The sequence below is a fragment of the Harmonia axyridis genome, chromosome 5 (assembly GCF_914767665.1).
Source record: "Harmonia axyridis chromosome 5, icHarAxyr1.1, whole genome shotgun sequence".
Taxonomy (NCBI): domain Eukaryota; kingdom Metazoa; phylum Arthropoda; class Insecta; order Coleoptera; family Coccinellidae; genus Harmonia; species Harmonia axyridis.
In genome coordinates, this window is record NC_059505.1 from 912,076 (window position 1) to 930,944 (window position 18,869).

Consider the following 18,869-nt stretch of genomic DNA (forward strand, 5'->3'; position numbering starts at 1 on the left):
CATATTAATGATTTTGAGACATATTCTGTGGATACACGCATCTTAGTTTTCTGTGTTTGGCGTAGAACTTATCCTGATTTCGAAATCATTATAATATGACGTTTATTAATTTTTATCCCCTGTATATTTTAACTTTCCTATTTATTACCTCATATATTGATTCATTATTCTATATTAGTTAAAAACACAGATAAATCTGTTCGAACTTAAAATGACCTCAAAGACTAAGAAATTTTAAAATCTATGTTTCTTTAACCTAACCTAACCTATTTTAAAAGTTTCGTTTTTAGAATGTGTGTAAACATCGTACATAGTGATAGAGAAAATTTTATACAATAATTAATACAATACTGAGCAATTTAATTATCATGGACCAAACTAAGTTATCGGATATGAAAGGTAAAATATAAATATACTTACTTATTGATATTGATTCTAAATTAAACGCATTTTTAGCTATTTCCTTCAGATTTGATGAAGAATATAGTCCACACAGTATGTACATAAAGGAATATCTTCCTAAAAACTATGATGAAGAGAAGCCTTTAGGAAGAACATTATTTGTGTCAAGGGTTCCCCTATACGTTGATGAATCTGACATGAAGAAACTGTTTTCCGAAGTTGGTGAAGTATTGACTGTTACATTACAAAAAGGAAACGCAGATATGGAATATTATATTGCTGGCTTTCAATGTGCTTATGTTGTATATAAAACCAGGGAGAACTTAGTTAAGGCCTTAAATATGGAAAAGTTTAAAACTTTGTCTGATGATAAGTACACTCCGCTAAGAGGATTACAGAAGTACATAAAAGAGTATAATAACAGTATTCGAAGTCATGCAGATTTATTAGAAGATGCCACAAAAGCCATTCAATTATATGACAAACAAGAGGAAGAAAGAAAATTGAATGAAAAGAACAAAACAGATGATGATGGTTGGACTGTGGTGACTTCAAAGGGTAGGAAAATAAATGCAGAACTTGCGGAGAAATTGAATAATCAAAGGAAAAAGAAGGAGCTGAAAAATTTCTATACTTTCCAAATCAAAGAATCGAAAAAGAAGAATTTAGAAATGTTGAGAGAGGGATATGAAGAAGCTAAAAGAAAAGTCGCTAACATGAAAAAAAATAGATCATTCAAGCCTTATTAGTGATCATAATATTTTCTATAAAAATTATTCAATTTTTAGGAATGAATTTTGATCACTGTATGAGTTTTTTGTGTATATATTATCATATTTTATAGCAATGATAAGTTCTCTAATTCTTATGAAGTTGTAAATAAATGAACTAAATTTTGTTGAAATATAAAGCTTAAAAAAAATATATGAGAGTTTTGTGAGAAGTGATACCCAATACAACAGTTTATTAAAATGCGAAAGATTTATTCGCAACTAAGTAACAGTTTCGTTATTTTATTATAAGTCTCTTCAACACTCTTTACAAAGTGAGTGTAAAGCTAGATCGTAATGAAGAATGTTACTCAGTGTACTCATAAGTTGATAAAGTATTTGGTTCATTTTGCTAAAAATATTGGTGTGCCCAAAAAAATTCAGTGTGACTTGTGACGGGATTGCTGAAATTTCTTTCCGTAGGTGCTCTCGAGAGTTGAAAAATATCAGTTTTACCTTTTTCAAGAGCTGATGTACTTCTGCTGAGAGCAATGAAGTAGAGATGCCTTGCCTTTTACAATAGTACAGTTTGTTGTTCTGAGGTATAGACTAAATTTGATTTCACAATATATCAAGTATTGCGTTTCTGAGAGCTCGTTTCCGAAAAAATCGCCTCATCATTTCGTCATAATACCTGTAATTTTTGAATTTTGAGCCGAAAATGATATTCAAGAAGAATATAAATTTATTGGTCTCGTAACAGCTCTAGATACTACCACAGATTACAGTTAGTCTGTGATACTACTATTCTATGGCTTGTCTAACCTAATTTGAATATTGTTTTGTTTTTGTTGGATGTTATTCTGATTGTAATTTTTAGATTGAGAATTGAAATGAGATCTTACGAGGAAAACGATTCGTTAATTTTAGCTTCTGGAGGATATGACCACACGATAAAATTTTGGGAAACTGATACCGGTTTCTGCAAACGAACAGTCCAACATGCGGAGTCTGTAAGATGGAAAAAAAATATTCGAAATAAAAATGTTCTTTTGAATTTTTGCAGCAAGTGAATGCATTGGAGGTCACTCCAGACCAAGTGTATCTTGCAGCAGCATCCTATCAACATGTATATATGTATGATTTAGTAGCAAACAACTCCAGTCCAGTTATAAATTTTGAAGGGGCTACCAAGAATATTACAGATATAGGTATTATCATGTATGAAATATCTGCAGTGAAGCATTGTTGTCTACTTCATTTATATCTGCACTTTTGGCTATATCAACTCAATCAAAATTATATTCAACAATATTAATTCGTTTCATATTTTATGTGCAAAATATCTTCTTTATTCTTGATCTAATTCAGAGAAAAACTCTACTATTGGATCTTCTTTGCCCACTCGTTTTACTTTAAATCACTAATTTCCATGTTTGAACCACTAGAAAGTTACCATCCTATTCATTAGTAAGAACTTATTGTTGTTAACACAGCAAGTTAAGTGGCCCAAAGTGCTGGCCAAGAGGTCTGTGAATTTTGTAGTATTATATACATACAAAACCACTATTATGGTTATAACATCTTTGTTCACTATCTTATAATTTTTTTTTACAAAAAAAAAAACGAGATGTTAATTGACCCATATCATCACGGCTTATTAGAAATATTTCATGTAGAAACAATGAAGTTTTTATTAGTCTTGGGTTATAGGATTTCAACAGGATGCAAAGTGGATGTATTCTGGTGGTGAAGACTGTAAAGCAAGAATATGGGATTTGAAAGATTCTGCATCTCAAGCACCAAGGTGCTACAATGCTGGAAATCCAATCACCAGTGTCTGTCTTCATCCTAATCAAGTGGAACTGTTTATTGGTGATCAGAATGGGATTATCCATCGGTGGGATTTGAAGACTGATAATACAGACCAAATTGTATGTTCATAGCTTTTTTTTTTAAATTAGTCTAATGTATTTTAAATTATTAGATTCCTGAGCAAGACGCTATGATCTTAGATATAGCCATTGATCCTTTAGGCCATTACATGGCTAGTGTAAATTCCAAGGGAAGATGCTATATATGGGAATTACAAGGTAGTTCTGAAGAACCAACAAAAATCAAACCGAAGTTTAAGTTTGATGCTCACAATAAATATGCACTGAAGGTTTTATTCAGTCATGATTCATCGTAAGTAATCATTTTAGAATTAATTTCCTGGCAAATTTTTCTCTAATATATATTTTGGCTCCTTCTCCAACAGATTTTGAATATTTTTTGAGCGCTCGTTTCCCTTACAAAGTGCCGAATTATCTAAAACTGAAAATCACGAAAACTAAACTCTCATTGTCATTAATATTTAAATCAAAATATGCAATATTCTCATCGTAATTTTCTTTATGAAGGTTACTTGCAACAACATCTGGGGATCAAAGTTTGAAAATTTGGTCTATGAAAGATTACTCCTTGATACAGGAATTCAAGCAAGAGGGCCAAAGATGGGTCTGGGATGCTGCTTTTAGTGGAGATGATCAATATATATTTTCTGGTAAGTACTGATTCTGCTTGATTTATGAGAAAGTTACTTCAAAATGTAAAAAGACATGGTATCAACATAATTTTCTTTTTTTGGTTTGAGCCCACAAATTTTTTTGTCATATCAGTTGATTATTTTGATTTTATTTCTTATGTTTTGTTATTATTATGTTTATATTTTGTTTAGTTCAACTTTGTTGTTGTTTTGAATATTTTATAGTATTTCATGATTATTTTTTGTATATTGGTAAATAGGCCTTGTCACCAGTACTTGTACTGTATTAGAGGTCAAAAATAAAGAAGTGAATGACTAAATAAAATGTTACCAATGTCGCCACCTAGGAAGCTGAAGATTCTCCACTATAAGAAACTACTAATCCTAGAAACGAGTGTTAGTATGTAATGCCTCACGAACTATATGTTTAATTCGCAAGGGTTGTGGAAGTTGAAGTACATACTAACTTTTCAACTTCCACAACCCTTGCGAATTAAAAATATGGTTCGTAAGGCATTACATACTAACACTCGATTCTGGAATTAATGGTTTCTTGTAGTGGAGAATCTTCAGCTTCCTAGGTGGCTTAGTGGTTAGAGCGTCGGACTAGTTATTCGGAGGTTGCGGGTTCGAATCCCGCTCGAGGATGCACTTTTTTCAAAATTGACAATTTGTGTGCACGCCAACAAACTATTTACCTTATAGAAGTTAATGTTCTTGTAACTATGGATAATTGTCAATTTGAAAAATTCAATTTCAGCTTCATCTGATGGTGTTGTCAGACTATGGAATGTGTCAAACGGAAATATCGAGAGGGAATATGCTGGTCATCAAAAAGCAGTTACTGCAATTGCTTTCAAAGATTCGTCAGTTTTACCATGAGAGTACAATAGTAATCATATTCGATAAAGAGGAAGATCGAGAAAGAAGTGAAGTTTATTGCATTTGTTCTGTTTTACGCATAAGATAAAAAATTCACTTGTTAGAACCTGTTTAAAAAGTATTTGAATCCAAAACAAAGTTAAGGAATACATGTATTGTGATATTACATTATGTCTGACCATAAACTATTTATGGATTTCGTTGTAAAAATTGTGAATATATTATGATTTTTGAATGAATGTTTTTCACTGGTCCTTAGCTATGCTCTATAGTTTCTGTGAGGTCTAGTTGCATTTGCTTGTCGTCCATTCTTCCTCTTAATCCATAAAGATATTGAAGAGGTTTAGGTACATTGGTTCCGTGTTCTCTCTTAGTCTGCACTCCTTGATCCTTAAGATCGTAGGTTTGAACAGTAGCAGGACATAAACCTGCACATTCCTCGGTTTGAGTTGAAGATGTTTTGCAATGAGATAGTTTGGCCTAAAAAATTAATATTAGTATCACTTTGTTCTTGAGGAAAATAATTAACTGAAGGCTAAATTAGAGGACGAACAATATTGTTTTAGTAGTCACCATGCAGTGGTCAGATGAGCATCCGAACTTTGATATGGAGACATTTGGATTACTTACCAGCAAAAGAGCCTCTCTTTTGAGATCCCATATGTTATGTTTGTAGTTTAGTACGATATTCGAAGGTATAGGATGGTCCAAAGTCTGACATTCAACAGAGAAAGTTTCGGCTTCAACTTCTTCTGGGGGTATCAATCTAAAAATCGAATAGAATTTCTCATTCAAATTTGATAGCTTCTTGAAAACTTACATTTCTACATCTTTTACTGCCATCAGTTGGTCTTGAACTCCTAGGAAATGAATCATCTCAGGCTTTTTTCTGAACAATTCCATAGCCTTGTTGATTTGGCTGAAATAGAAATAGATAATTCTTTTCTTTGAGGGCACGGTTAGAGGTACTTTTTACAATCCAGATTGAACATGTTCATGGCCATTGGTTCGGAAAAGATGTAGTGCTTCTCGCCTCGGTCAACGAAACCTATTTTAGGGTTTCCTGGAATGAGGGCTCCATTTGTCACTACAAGTTTCCACGGACAGAATCCTAAAAACTAGATGAAACCTATTACTAAACATAATGGGTGAATTAATTGAATGAGTTTACAATGATACAAGTTGGGGTATTTTTATATGAAGAATATATGATTGCAAATTCAAAATAACTTTAATTAATAAGATACTCAGTTGAATACCGTTCATTTCTAACAAGTCATGGTGGCTTGTTCAACATTTTCTCTTGCATTGTGTACATTGTGAATAGTTATTCATAATACAAGTACTGAAGGCATTGATGTTCTTGCAAAAATTCAAAAACGCGTCACGAAGTGGCGAGTTTTTCAATGAACGAGTGTTATTATTTGAACTGGGGTCGTTGTGGCTCTGTAAGCCTTCCGGGAACTGCGACCATGTAGATCTTCTGTTCTCTACCCTACTCATTCATGGAAACCCAAGGAGGTCGTCAATGACGTTGATAAAACTGACAACCTCCTTAGGGATCTTGACCTTCACGGGTATCCAGGACTGGCTTCCTCATCTGAATTGTTCTTAGGCCAGCCAGCTCTGGACACTTGCATACCATGTGTTCAGCTGTTTCTGCTTCTGATCCACAGAGCCTGCAAATCTCATCTGCTGACTTTCCCATACGGTACAAATGTGTTTGTACCGACAGTGCCCCGTCAGCAGTCCCATCATCAGCCGAAGCTCATCTCGTGACAGCTTCAAGAGCTTTCTGGCATAGGTAGGTGAAATCATCACGAATTTCTTGGCCTGACTAAGTCCAGGAGTGTTTGTTCAGTGAGTTATCCTATTATTGAACTCCCATTGCTCGACCGCTGCCTTTTATTGGCCTTTTCCTAGCCCACAGAAAGGCTCAGGTCCAGCAGGTGTTAACCTTGATGCACTTTTTGCAAGTTCTACGGCTTTTTCATTTCCTTCAACACCACAAAGCCCGGGTACCCATAGTAGAGTCACTTTATTGCCTCTGGTCAGTTGCCTTATGGTGTTACGGTACTCCTAGGTCAACGGAGACCATGGACGAGTGTTAGATTGAGTGTTTATTTTCTCTAATCCCCTGAATTTTTATTGAAATTTGCAATATTTCCATGAATATCGTTTAGTGATTTGTCCATTGAAAAATGTTGGTTGGTAGAACTGTTTCCTGTATCACAAATTTGACAGGTAAGAAATGAATCCGTGACAGGAGAGTTCCGAGTACCAACACATAATAATGAAATATAACCATGAACTCTGTGTGAAAATGAGATAGTTTTTGTGTCTCGGACAAAATTTTCCATGTGCAAAATCTCATTTTCTGAGGCAGTGGTATAAAACAATACAGGCTGTTCCAAATCACAAAGCTCTATTACGGTTGAGCGCTGATATTTTAGAATTTTTTTTCGATTTAGTATCATTAGGCCTCATTAGAGCTACATTATTAAATTGTTTAGAAATATACAAGGTATATCAAAAAAGTTTAATGATCAAAGTTATGGAACATCCTGTTTTTTATTGAATTTTCATTTTTATTGGAGATTTCGATTATTCATGAATTGGTTTGTCTTCGGAAGAATCTTCAGCGCTTCACCTTAATACGCTCTATTAGTCATTACGTCACACACCGCCATTTTTGGTTCTCCTGTCAGTGTTCGGAATCCAAACAAACAAATTATCATTCAAATTAGTAGGTTGTCGTTAAAGAAATTGGCGTATTTTGATAAATAAGATTTAAGGAACGATTTTACTATGAATTGATAGACAGAAGGCACGAGATTAATGCCAGTAAGTTCGAACTTGAAGTTCAACTAATAAACACGGCTTTTTACAAAATCTGGGGAATGATACAGGATTCAAACTTACTGGTATTAACCTCGTTCCTTCTGTCTATCAATTAATACTGAAATCGTTCCTCAAATACTCTTAATTATGAAAATAAGCCAATTCCTTCAACGACACCGTACTAATTTGAATGACAATTTATTTGTTTGGATTCCGAACACTGACAGCAGAACCAAAAATGGCGATGTGTGACGTCACACTAATAGAGCGTATAGAGCGTCAATGGCGGAACAGCCTGTACATTACTCACCTCGAACTCAATTTTTTTCAGGGTTTCATATTGATTCGGCAGCACCACCTTAAAGTCCGGATCCTCCGGAGGAACTATAGCAACTCCCGGAGGAACTCTCATCCTTTCAGCATCCGTTTCAGGTTGATATCCTCCTAATAGCTGTTCGATGACCCAATCTTGCCGCTCATATTCGGGATAGGCTATTTGTTTCGCGTATATGGCCAGACCGACCAGCATATCGTTGTATTTACCAAGAAGAAGGGCTTCGTCTTGCATGCGGAACCATATCTTGGCCAGTTCTCTGAACATGGGCTGCGATCATGAAACGAGAACATGGGTGGTGTATATGGCAGGGACCATTGGTTATTGTGAAATGGTAACTTACGAAAATTTGATAAGCCGGCACTGCGATCATGTACTGTACGCTATCGTTGATTCTTTCGTACATTTTCTTTAGTTTTTCGGATATTTCTTCTTCTTTATCCTCTATTTGTGCCATTTTAGATATGAGCTGTCTGGAAAAATAGGTAATAGCAATATTGGGGCTTTAGAATGTAACGCGATGTAGGTAGGTATGATTTCTCGCATTTTTAATTCAATTTTGAAAGATCATCGTAATAGTTTTTGAATTTTATCCTTGTACAAACTAGAACTCCTCAAGAAAAATATTCAAATATGAAGAGTGTTTCCTAACTAATGTGAAAAATTCAGGGTATTATTCTTATTAGGGGTTCATAAAAAACAATAACAATATATGAAATTAACCGCTAACCATTTTTCATAGATTCTGGTGCCTGTTCCAGTGCTCTTTTATATTGAATCATAGAGTACTCAACATGGATAGAGGGACTATACGCAATTTTTACACGTCCCCAACATGGTTAGATGACGTTGTCGGATTGTGATATATTTTCAAATCTACAATTTTACTATATCGTTATGAATGTATATTATATTGAATGAAATATATTTATTTGAGTGATTTCCGTTTAAATATGCAAATTTGAATATTCGGAATCCGATATTTTTCCTAATTGTCGAATTTGTAATAAGCAGAATATCCATTATTTTCTGTATCAACCTTCTGAAATCCAAGGTTTGGCAACTTTTGCTCTCCTAGTGTCATCGGTTGTTTCACGTCGTTTGGCGCGCTTGAAGTTTGTTTTCTGAATTTCTGACATATTTGGGTATTTATTTTAATATATTTCGACTTAATATGAAACGTTGATTCACTATGGGACATAAGAAGTGCGTTCTTTGTGGAGAAACTCGCGAATTGAGTGAAATATCGTATCACTGATATGTTTTCATTTCCGCGCGCTTCATGTCAAAATTGACAGTTCATGTTAGGGACAAAATTTGCTAACTGAAAATGACATATGCTCCCTCAATCTATGTTTATTACTCTGAGTATTAAATCTATATCATTTGATTGCTTACCTAACGAATATTTCGTACTGTCTGTACATGATCAAAAGGTTCTTTATACGGTCCACATCGCTCATAGTGACACCTTCGGGTAATTCAACGAAATTCAACTCGTATGCGTTCGATTTGATTTGATTGGGAATATAATGAATGTCCAAGATGGTTGTCAGTATGTTCACTTTCTGCATAATGCTCAGCAGTAACTTCTGCGATTCTTGTTGCATGGCAGTGCATGCTTTTCTGAGCATCTTCGGAACTGCAATAAGTAACGATACAATGTGATCTACGTTGCTATGAAACGAAATGATATTCATTTTAGATTATAAGGTTAACAAATAGGTAAATGTAAAATAACCTTTTTTAAATCTTGAATTAAATCATTTCATTGGACTTCAGGTTGAGTAAATGATGTTGTTATCAATTTGTGAAGGGTTTTCCAATAGAAGGTTTCATTTTGAATAATAATAATAATAATAATAATAATAATAACTACTTTATTTCCCAAATTATCACATCAAAATGACAAAATTACGAAAATGGTCAAATTACAAAAATAACCCCTATATATAAGCATATTGAAAAATCAAATAAACTAATACAAGAGGCATAACTAAATATCAACAGATTTCAAAAACTTAAAAATAAATTCATAAAAAATGCAACGAATAACAAAGTTTATCTACTACAAAAATCAAAATATTCTTCCATATTGTAAGGCTCACAATCAAGTATTAACTTATATACTAGTTTTTTAAATTCTTTATGTACACTTATTAGGTGCAAAGCTCTAGGTAAAGCATTGAACAACTTCAATGCAGCATACTCTGGATGTTTTTCAGTTAGTGATAGTGAATGTTTAGGGTAAAAATATGGTTCTAATCGTCTAGAGTTATTTGTATTCTTGTAGGAACTATAAAGATGTTGGTTTTTATGAAAAAATAAAAGTAATCTAAATATATACAGACCATAAATAGTCAGTATATTATTTTTCTTGAATATGCCTCTACAAGATTCCCTATATGCTAATCCAAATATATTCCTCAATATTCTTTTTTGCACAACGAAGATTGATCTCAGGTTAGTGCTTCCCCAGCAAATAATACCGTACGACATTATTGATTGTGCATTTGCATAATATATAATTTTGAGGATATTTTCACCTACTTGTTTTTTTACAACTTTTAAACTGTAATCCACCGAGCAGAGTCTCTTCAGGACATATTCTGTGTGTTCCTCCCATTTAAGCTGTGCATCCAACAATACACCCAAGAATTTGCTACAACTGCTAAATTTTACTTCAACATCATTATAATATAAGGCTTGTGTGCTGAAATCCCGAGATCTAGGAGAAAACATGATGCATTCGGTCTTCTTGACGTTCAATGCTAGTTTATTGTGTGCAAACCATTGACTCACACAATTCAGAATCTCTTTGGTTGATTCGATTGACAAAGGTATATTGGTATTCTTTACCAAAATATTTGTATCATCCGCATACATAACGAGATGAGTTCGTGTAAAATCAAATAATCCAGCGAAATCATTTATGTAAACAATGAACAAAAGGGGTCCAAGAATACTGCCCTGAGGCACCCCCATCAGCAACTGTCTCTCACCAGATACATATGTAGTGCCATCAATATTCAAAGCTGTTCTCTGCCTCCTACCACTCAGATAACTCCTTATCAGTTCAAGTTGATTATTCCTTATACCGCATTGTTCCATTTTACCTAGCAAAGTGGTGTGATCTACACAGTCAAAGGCTTTAGATAGATCGAGAAATAGACCCATCGGCACCTCCCCTGACTCCAAAGACCAGATTATTGCTCTTGTCAGATCATATAGAGCTGTTTCAGTACCCTTGTTCTTGATGAAACCATGTTGACAATCATTCAGAATCTTGAACTTTCCGAAAAAATTCAACAATCGATTTGAAAGAATTTTCTCAAAAATTTTCGCAAAAGACGACAAAGAACTGATTGGTCTGTAATTTTCTAAACTATCATAATCGCCGCTCTTATACAGGGGTGATATCACTGCTATCTTGAGAGAATCAGGAAAAATACCATATTTAAAAGCACAATTCATTATATGACAGATGTGTGGGGCAATTATAGGTAAGGATTTTTTTATTACACTAAGGGAAATATCATCATAGCCTCTCGCATTAATATTCTTTAACGAGTTGACTCCAACTACCAGTTCAGCTTCATCAACATCAAACATAAATATTGAGTTTGGGAAGGAAAATTTTGGTATAGAGTAATCTCCCAGCTGTGGAAGAGTTTTACAGATATTTGGAGCAATATCAGTGAAATAATTATTGAAGTTTTCAACTAACTCACCAGGATTCCCTATCATATTCTTCGCATCAAGTTTTTTTTTTTTGTTATTAGTAATTGTGTTAACAACTTCCCATACTGATTTAGATTTATTCTTAGAATTTTTTATGAAATCACAATAGAACTTTTTTTTCATTAATGATAGCTCAGTGTCATATCGTTTTTTGATAATACTATATTGCATCTTGAGTTCTGGCCTGAACTTATAAAGAATGAAAAGTTTATCCAATAAATCTTTTAAATATTTAACCTCCTTAGTCATTTCTATAGTATTTTTTTTTTGTTTATTAACTTTAATCTTGTGTTGGGGGAAATTATATTCGAAGCTATTTTTATAAAGAGTGAAAAAAAATTCCCATTTCTGATTGACCTGCTCTGATTCCATCGAATATAGCTCATCCCAGACAATATCTTGTAAATCAGATAGAAAATTACTCATAGATCTATCATTAATATGCCTAGTTAAAATTGTCTCAGTATAATTTTTTTCATTCACTGTGATGTTAAATTTGAATTCTGTGGCCGAATGATCAGATATGTGAGCTTCAAGAACTTTAGATGTACCAATAATATTAGTTAAAATATTATCAAGACAAGTCATAGAAGCAGATCGTGTCGGTTCATTGATTGTTATCTTGATATTGAAAGAAGCTAGAAGCAATCTGAATTCACGTGCAGACTTGTTATTATCCAAAAGATTTATATTGAAATCACCTACAATAATAACTTTCATTGATTCAAGTAAACTTTGTTCCAGTATGTAAGTTAGTTTTTCAAAAAAAATATCTATGTTCCCATGGGGTGGAGAATTTGGCCTATATATACAGACAATTATAATTTTAATATTATGAAAATTTATTTGTACTGCCGAACACTCGAAGACGTTTGCCACACTAAGTGATTTAAAACTACCTTTTTCCTTTGCCTCAACATTGAAACGACAATAAATGGCGGTACCTCCATGCCTCCCCGAATCACGACAGAAACTCGACACCAGGTTGAAACCACCAAGCTTGTAATATTCAAGCTCCTCCTCACTTCTCCAATGTTCCGTCACTGCAACCACGTCACAATTTTCTTGATCAATTAAAACTTCCAATTTGTTGAATGCTGTACCAATGGATTGTAAATTTTGATGAATTATGCGAAATTCTTTAGTGCAATTTGCCGGCTTTATTTGATTCACTATATTGATGTTTTGTATGTTGCCTATGAATGTTGACGATTGCAAGTTCTTCTTATATTTCAGATTTTCGAAATAAACTACGAAAAGAAAATTCCCTTACGATAACTCCTTCCGGCCAGTTTTCAGGGTTACAAATGGAACTGAATAATTCCTCTGTGTGGACACCGACACTGAATGCAGAATTATTACCCAGTGTGTTTAGCTTTTTAACCTCAATTTCTTCGTTCTTAATTTTGTCCCTGAGATAATCTTTGATTGTTTGTTCAGATATATCTTTACCTTGTATTCTTCCAACGTATATCCATCGTCTTTTCATTACACCTTTGATAGATGAGTTAGTTGTTTTGTTCACACCTGTGCATATAATATTCCTTTTTGTTCTGCTCTTATTACGACTTATTGTTTTCCATTCATTATTTCCTTGTGATGAAGGTCCTCTTTGTTCATTAATTCGATTAGATTCTCTTCTCAAGTTGTGTCCGTCTTCTGTAATCTTATCATTTGTTTGTATACTTGTTGTCTTTTGAGTTGTCAAGTTATTTTTAGAGGTTAGTAGTTCAAGTGATCTAGGCTTTGACTTTTCAGCATACGTTGGTTTCTTATGACTAACTTCATTTCTCACTTCTTGACTTTGTTGACATTCTTTGCTGCTTGATACTTTCTTATCTTTGTTTATCTTGTTGACGTTGATAGAAATTTCATTGTTTTTATCAATATTCTCACCTTGAGTCATAATTTTTTCATTCAATAGGGAGTTATTATCCATCAATATTTTGTTTTTTTCTTGTACTTCCTTCAAAAGTTCTTTCAGGTAAAGTACCTCAATATTCAAGATATCTTTTTCACTTCTGAGTTCACTGATTTCTTTAGCGAGTTTATAAATATTACCCTCTTCGTGCTTGCAAGATGTAGATTTTGAACCTGCAGATATATCCATACATTTGGGGTGGAAAATATCAAAGCATTTGTAACATTTCACTGAATCCACCACTTTTTTTCTGCATTGATAGCATTTAATTTCCATTTCTCTAACATTTTTGTCAGAGCCACTTTCACATACGTCTTCATCACCCGCCATATCTGGGAAGCTTTTGACATTTGACAAGTAAAAACTATGCCATCAATGAAAATGGAAGGATAAATGCTTCAACAACGCAATGAAATTGTTAAAATTCACTACAAAAGTGGTGAAAATTCGAAAAGCTGTTGGGGCAAGTTAGTGGTGTGAGGAATCGAAACCGTGTGCGTCGCTTAATGCAACTAAGAATATTGCTTCTGTAGCCCATAGTGTTGACTAAGACCTAGGTTTGTCGATTCTTCGTCGATCTTGGGAATTAGGCATTCTAGAAACGACATCACACCGAGTTTTGCATAAAGATTTAGGTCTTAAGGTTTTTAAAGTTCAATTAACACAAGAATTCAAGCCGGTTGATCACCAGCAACGTTTTATCTTCGCTGATTGGGCCCTTCAAATGCATCTAAATGATCTGGATTTCCTGGCCTTGTTATTTCTAGAAGAGGAGATCACAATTGGCCAGCGAGATCTCGTGATTTAACCCCTTTCGACTTTTTTTTTGGGCCACGTTCGTGAGGAAATTTGACTGATATCGTTTTACATCGTTAATGGCATATATCTCCCATTTACAATGAAATAAACATTCATTGATTTCTCTTAAAATATAACCTTTTTTTTTCAAATATCAAATTGAAACCTCTCATTCGAAATCCCAGTATATTAATACAGAGTAATAAACTATAGTAGATTAATGAATTAAACGTCAGAAATAATGTCCAATAGAAATACGAACCATCTTCAATACTATCCCCTGCCTTGCCACAAAATCTGTTGAACAATCTGATGCCAGCAACCAGTTCGCTAAATTCGTTCAGTCTTTCTTTTTTGTCGGATCCGCCTCTGTTGATGTAGTCTCGGACTTCTTGATCGGTCAGGACACTTTTAAGAGCTGTCTGGATCTCTCGGAATACCTGAATGAGAGAAGCAACTGTACGATTCAAAATTCAAATCAATGGATTTACATATAGGCGTACAACTTTGCTTCCGTCGTTTTTTTCTGAAATTCGAGGCTTCATTGTGAAAAACTGGTTTTACTTTTATGATTCGAAGTATTGTCAATCGCTGGCCACTACTTCCTCCCATCTTTGCCTTGCAAGCAGCTGTTGACAAGCAAACAAACGCCTTTCAACATCTCTCGGCCTCAACTCGTAAGGCACCCAATTTCCTTGTTTCTAAATCATTCCCATGACTTTAAGGTGTTTTGAAATGGCTTGTTGCATCACTCTCAATGGTCCTGTCAATTCTTGTTGCGTTTGACACGAGTCTTGATCAAGTAATGCCTCTGATTTCCTATCTTCCAAAACCTTCTCTCTTCCTGTTCTTCGACGTCAAAATCACTGTTTTTGGAGCGTTGAAACCACTTCTGTCACTAATAGCGGCCTCACTATAGGTATTTGAGGGGATTCGATGAGCCTCAGCCGCAGATTTCTTCATATTGAAGCAGAAAATTAAAACCTCCCGCAAATTACTAGAATTTGGCTCGTAAGCTGACATATTCAGTCGAGAATAACTTAATGATGCAGAGACAAAACGACTGATATTTCGATGGTGTTATGTTCACAAATACCTTAGCTTATTGTATGAAATCTACGATCTATTTATTTCGACTACCATTTACCGCAACAGCCATCTATTGCAAAACGGCGGAAGCAAAGTTGTACACCTAGTATACAGGGTAATTTCAATGTTCTCTGAAAGCATATCGAGAACTAAAAGGCTTTTAGAAAAAAAAAATAGATCTATATAGGGTGCCCAAAATCTGATGTTCACTGATAGCATCTCTATCTATGATCTATCTTTTAGGAATTCTATGAAATTCTCTTTCTCTTTTACCCTAGTTATGGCATATTGCTGAAATTGTCATGAAATAAGCTATCTAATGATGAAATATTAAACTGGATGTGCCATTTCAAATGAGGATTAGTAGTCTGTTTCGGGTACAAGCGGAAGTTGTAGAGATCTGAAAATATTTTAAAAAGAAAGGCCATTGTTTCAAACACCAACATGCAATTTTTCAGCACAAAATTATGATTAGTTTCCCATGAACGTTAGATAGGTCATTAACGTGAATCATCCTGTATAGTTTTTAATGTTTAGTAGTCAGTGTAGTCACATCACAGTTTTTTCTTCGATATTAATAGATAGAGCAAGGTGCGTGTTTTTTCTTTTTTTTTTATAATAGGTTACGTATCCACTTCAATTTGACTTCTACTTGTGTGACTGCAATTTTATTTGAGGAATATTTATGAATTGAAAACATACGCAGAGTAATAAACGTAGATAGAGGCTGTACCTATACGCTATTTTTACCTGTCCCCAACATGGTTAGATTTACGTTGTCGGATTGTGATATCTTTTCAAATCCACAATTTTACTATATTGTTATGAATGTATATTTCATTGAATGAAATATATTTATTTGAGTGATTCCCGATCAAATATGCAAATTTGAATATTTGAAATCCGATATTTTTCCTAATTGGCGAATTTATAATAAGCAGAATATTTATTATTTTCTGTATCTACCTGCTGAAATCCAAGGTTTGGCAACTTTTGCCAACTAGTGTCATCTGTTGTTTCACGTCGTTTGGCGCGCTTGAAGTTTATTTTCTGAATTTCTGATATATTTGGGTATTTATTTCAATATATTTTGAGTTAATATGAAACGTTGATTCACTATAAGACATAAAAAGTGCGTTCTTGGTGGAGAAACTCGCGAATTGAGTGAAATATCGTATCACTGATATGTTTTCATTTCCGCGCGCTTCATGTCAAATTTGCTAGTTCATGTTGGGGACAAAATTTGCTTACTGAAAATGACGTGTGCTCCCTATATCTATGTTTATTACTCTTGGAAAAAATACTATTTTTATGGCTATCAAGCCATCGCTTATTCAGCTTATTCAGGTCAGTGTTTCGTGTTGCAAGCAACACCCCCAAAAGGTCTACCGCGCTAACAGTAGAGGTGAACCTGAAACTTCGAAAGCTTGTTTGTGCTCTGTCCTAGGGAAGCGGAGCTTGCAAATTACCAGTTAATTCTGTATCAAAGGCCTCGTATTATGCTGAATGAAATTGTTGGAATCGTAGCATCGATCGACGATTATTAGTTTATCAATTAATCCAATAACTATAATGCAACTTCCGACCAGGAGCAATTCGGCTGTATCATCAAATGAACGGATTGGAATCGTATTTTATTATTCTAATTATGGTTCAATTGGGTACAAATTGTATCTGTTGAGCGCTGATGAGATGAAGTATGTTTGCTGGTTATGACACCATTTGTATGGTTTTTGCATGTAATGTTATTTTCAATGTAATTTCATTTCTGTTGAAATGAATTAGTACAGAAAAAAATGAACAAACAGATTTTTATTGATTATTCCCTCAGAGTAATGAACATAGATAGAGGGAGCATATGTCATTTACAGTGAGGAAATTTTGTCCCCAACATGAACCATCAAATTTGACATGAAGCGCGCGGAAATGAAACATATCAGTAATACGATATTTTTTCTTCGTTGAGACAACGGTTTGCCACCGCTCGCCTCCTTCAAAATCAGCTTGAGCAAACTCATGGGGTGCAAGTTAGCACTCAGACAATAAGAAATCGCCTCAGAGAATATGATTTAAGGCCTCGTATCGCGGCAAGAGGCCCAGCTCTTACCCCAGCCCATCGAAGGGCGCGTTTGGATTCTGCGAGAGAGCATATTCATTGGGAAGAGGCTGATTGGGAAAGAGTTCTCTTCACAGATGAGTCTAGATTCTGCCTCTACCATTGTGATCGAAGTTCCCTTGTATACAGACGTCCACATGAAAGATATGCTCAGTGCACTCTTTCCCAATCAGCCTCTTCCCAATGGATATGCTCTCTCGCAAAATCCAAACGCGCCCTTCGATGGGCTGGGGTAAGAGCTGGGTCTCTTGCCGCGACACGAGGCCTTAAATCATATTCTCTGAGGCGATTTCTTATTGTCTGAGTGCTAATTTGCACCCCATGAGTTTGCTCAAGCTGATTTTGAAGGAGGCAAGCGGTTGCAAACCGTTGTCTCAACGAAGAAACTCTCAAGTAACGTTCTTGAATGGCAGTTGTTACCCGTGGTCTGCCCTGTCCTGGTCTTCGGACATTCATACCTGTCTCCCTGAATCGCTGCAACATTCTGGACACACTTGTATGGGAAACTCCAAACCTTTCTGCAATTCTTGTGTATGTCCACCCTTCTTCTCGCAAAACTACCGCTTGGACACATTCCTCTTGGGTCAAATTGCGTGTTTCGCGTTGCATAGCGATCGAGTGTAGAAAATCAAACGAAAGAAAAACTATTGATCGAGAACAACTGATTTCAGAATGGAGCCAATACATTCAAAATCTGATAATCTCATCTTTTTTTATTCCTGCTGGGAAAAAACATCTGTATTGAAGAAAAACGTTGAAAGTGGATAACATATGCATGCATAATTCTGATAAAAATAATTATCATTGAGAACACCTTCAGTTGTAGAATAAATTTGAGATTTCCATAATGTGCGTTAATTTTTTTGCGCAGTGTATGTTTATTACTCTGAGAGATACCTTAAACGTAGTTCCTTGGCCGGTAATTAAATTTTGTTTTAAATGAAATTTTCAAACGGTATGTTTGAAATGTGGCGTTCTAACGATATTCCATACAAATGCTCGATATTCAACACCCCCTTTCCGGATGAATATTCAGGCCTTAATGCTGACAAAAAAAACACCCTAAACTGAGATAAGAATCACACAATGTTCTTTCTTTTGGGAAAGCCCAAAAAGCTCTTACGTTATCGTGCGACGGGTTGCCCATTCCAGAGTGCAGGGCCATGTAATAAATCAGCTTCTTGTAGAATTTCCGCATCAGCTTCGAGTCTGCGGTTCCCACAGTTTTCACCCTGAGGATGTCCTTCTGAAGGGGCACGAGTTTGACGGTGAGTTGAGACCTCAGTTTCTTTATCATCTCCTGGGGAAATAACCAACAATGAATCTCCTCCGTCTAGAGTGGATTGTTTGTCGCTCGGAGTTGACAAACTTTCAATATACAGGGTGTTCGTAAATTAGAGGCACAAAGGAAAATGAAAGATTCCTAGGTCCTACTTTTTTGTTAATATTATAGCAGTTTATCGAATCTTATAATAATAAATAATTCATCAATATTAAGATTAATGCAT

The 18,869-nt window shown here is 34.9% G+C and overlaps 3 protein-coding genes across 5 annotated transcripts in view; 2 read left to right on the forward strand and 1 right to left on the reverse strand.

The window, feature by feature from the left end:
- The first annotated feature begins 244 nt into the window (after window positions 1-244).
- LOC123679629 (ribosomal RNA-processing protein 7 homolog A) lies at window positions 245-1,336 on the forward strand. The gene is made up of 2 exons (XM_045617010.1): window positions 245-399; window positions 457-1,336. The coding sequence occupies exons 1-2, from the start codon at window positions 369-371 to the stop codon at window positions 1,149-1,151; spliced, it is 726 nt and encodes a 241-aa protein (XP_045472966.1). The 5' UTR covers window positions 245-368; the 3' UTR covers window positions 1,152-1,336.
- Window positions 1,337-1,915: 579 nt separating this feature from the next.
- On the forward strand, window positions 1,916-4,756 carry LOC123679631 (target of rapamycin complex subunit lst8). Its single transcript, XM_045617015.1, has 6 exons — window positions 1,916-2,125; window positions 2,179-2,323; window positions 2,826-3,046; window positions 3,100-3,299; window positions 3,515-3,657; window positions 4,400-4,756. The coding sequence occupies exons 1-6, from the start codon at window positions 2,006-2,008 to the stop codon at window positions 4,519-4,521; spliced, it is 951 nt and encodes a 316-aa protein (XP_045472971.1). The 5' UTR covers window positions 1,916-2,005; the 3' UTR covers window positions 4,522-4,756.
- LOC123679630 (cilia- and flagella-associated protein 206-like) overlaps window positions 4,660-18,869 on the reverse strand; it is a 46,799-nt gene continuing 32,589 nt past the window's right edge. For all 3 annotated transcript variants that reach the window (XM_045617012.1, XM_045617014.1, XM_045617011.1), the window contains exons 3-11: window positions 18,485-18,661; window positions 14,419-14,596; window positions 9,095-9,338; window positions 8,040-8,169; window positions 7,673-7,966; window positions 5,491-5,639; window positions 5,342-5,440; window positions 5,152-5,287; window positions 4,660-5,001 (exon numbers count right to left, since the gene is read on the reverse strand). In XM_045617012.1, coding sequence (XP_045472968.1) covers window positions 4,777-5,001; window positions 5,152-5,287; window positions 5,342-5,440; window positions 5,491-5,639; window positions 7,673-7,966; window positions 8,040-8,169; window positions 9,095-9,338; window positions 14,419-14,596; window positions 18,485-18,661 — 1,632 coding nt within the window. In that variant the 3' untranslated portion in view covers window positions 4,660-4,776. The remainder of the gene's footprint in view (window positions 5,002-5,151; window positions 5,288-5,341; window positions 5,441-5,490; window positions 5,640-7,672; window positions 7,967-8,039; window positions 8,170-9,094; window positions 9,339-14,418; window positions 14,597-18,484; window positions 18,662-18,869) is intronic.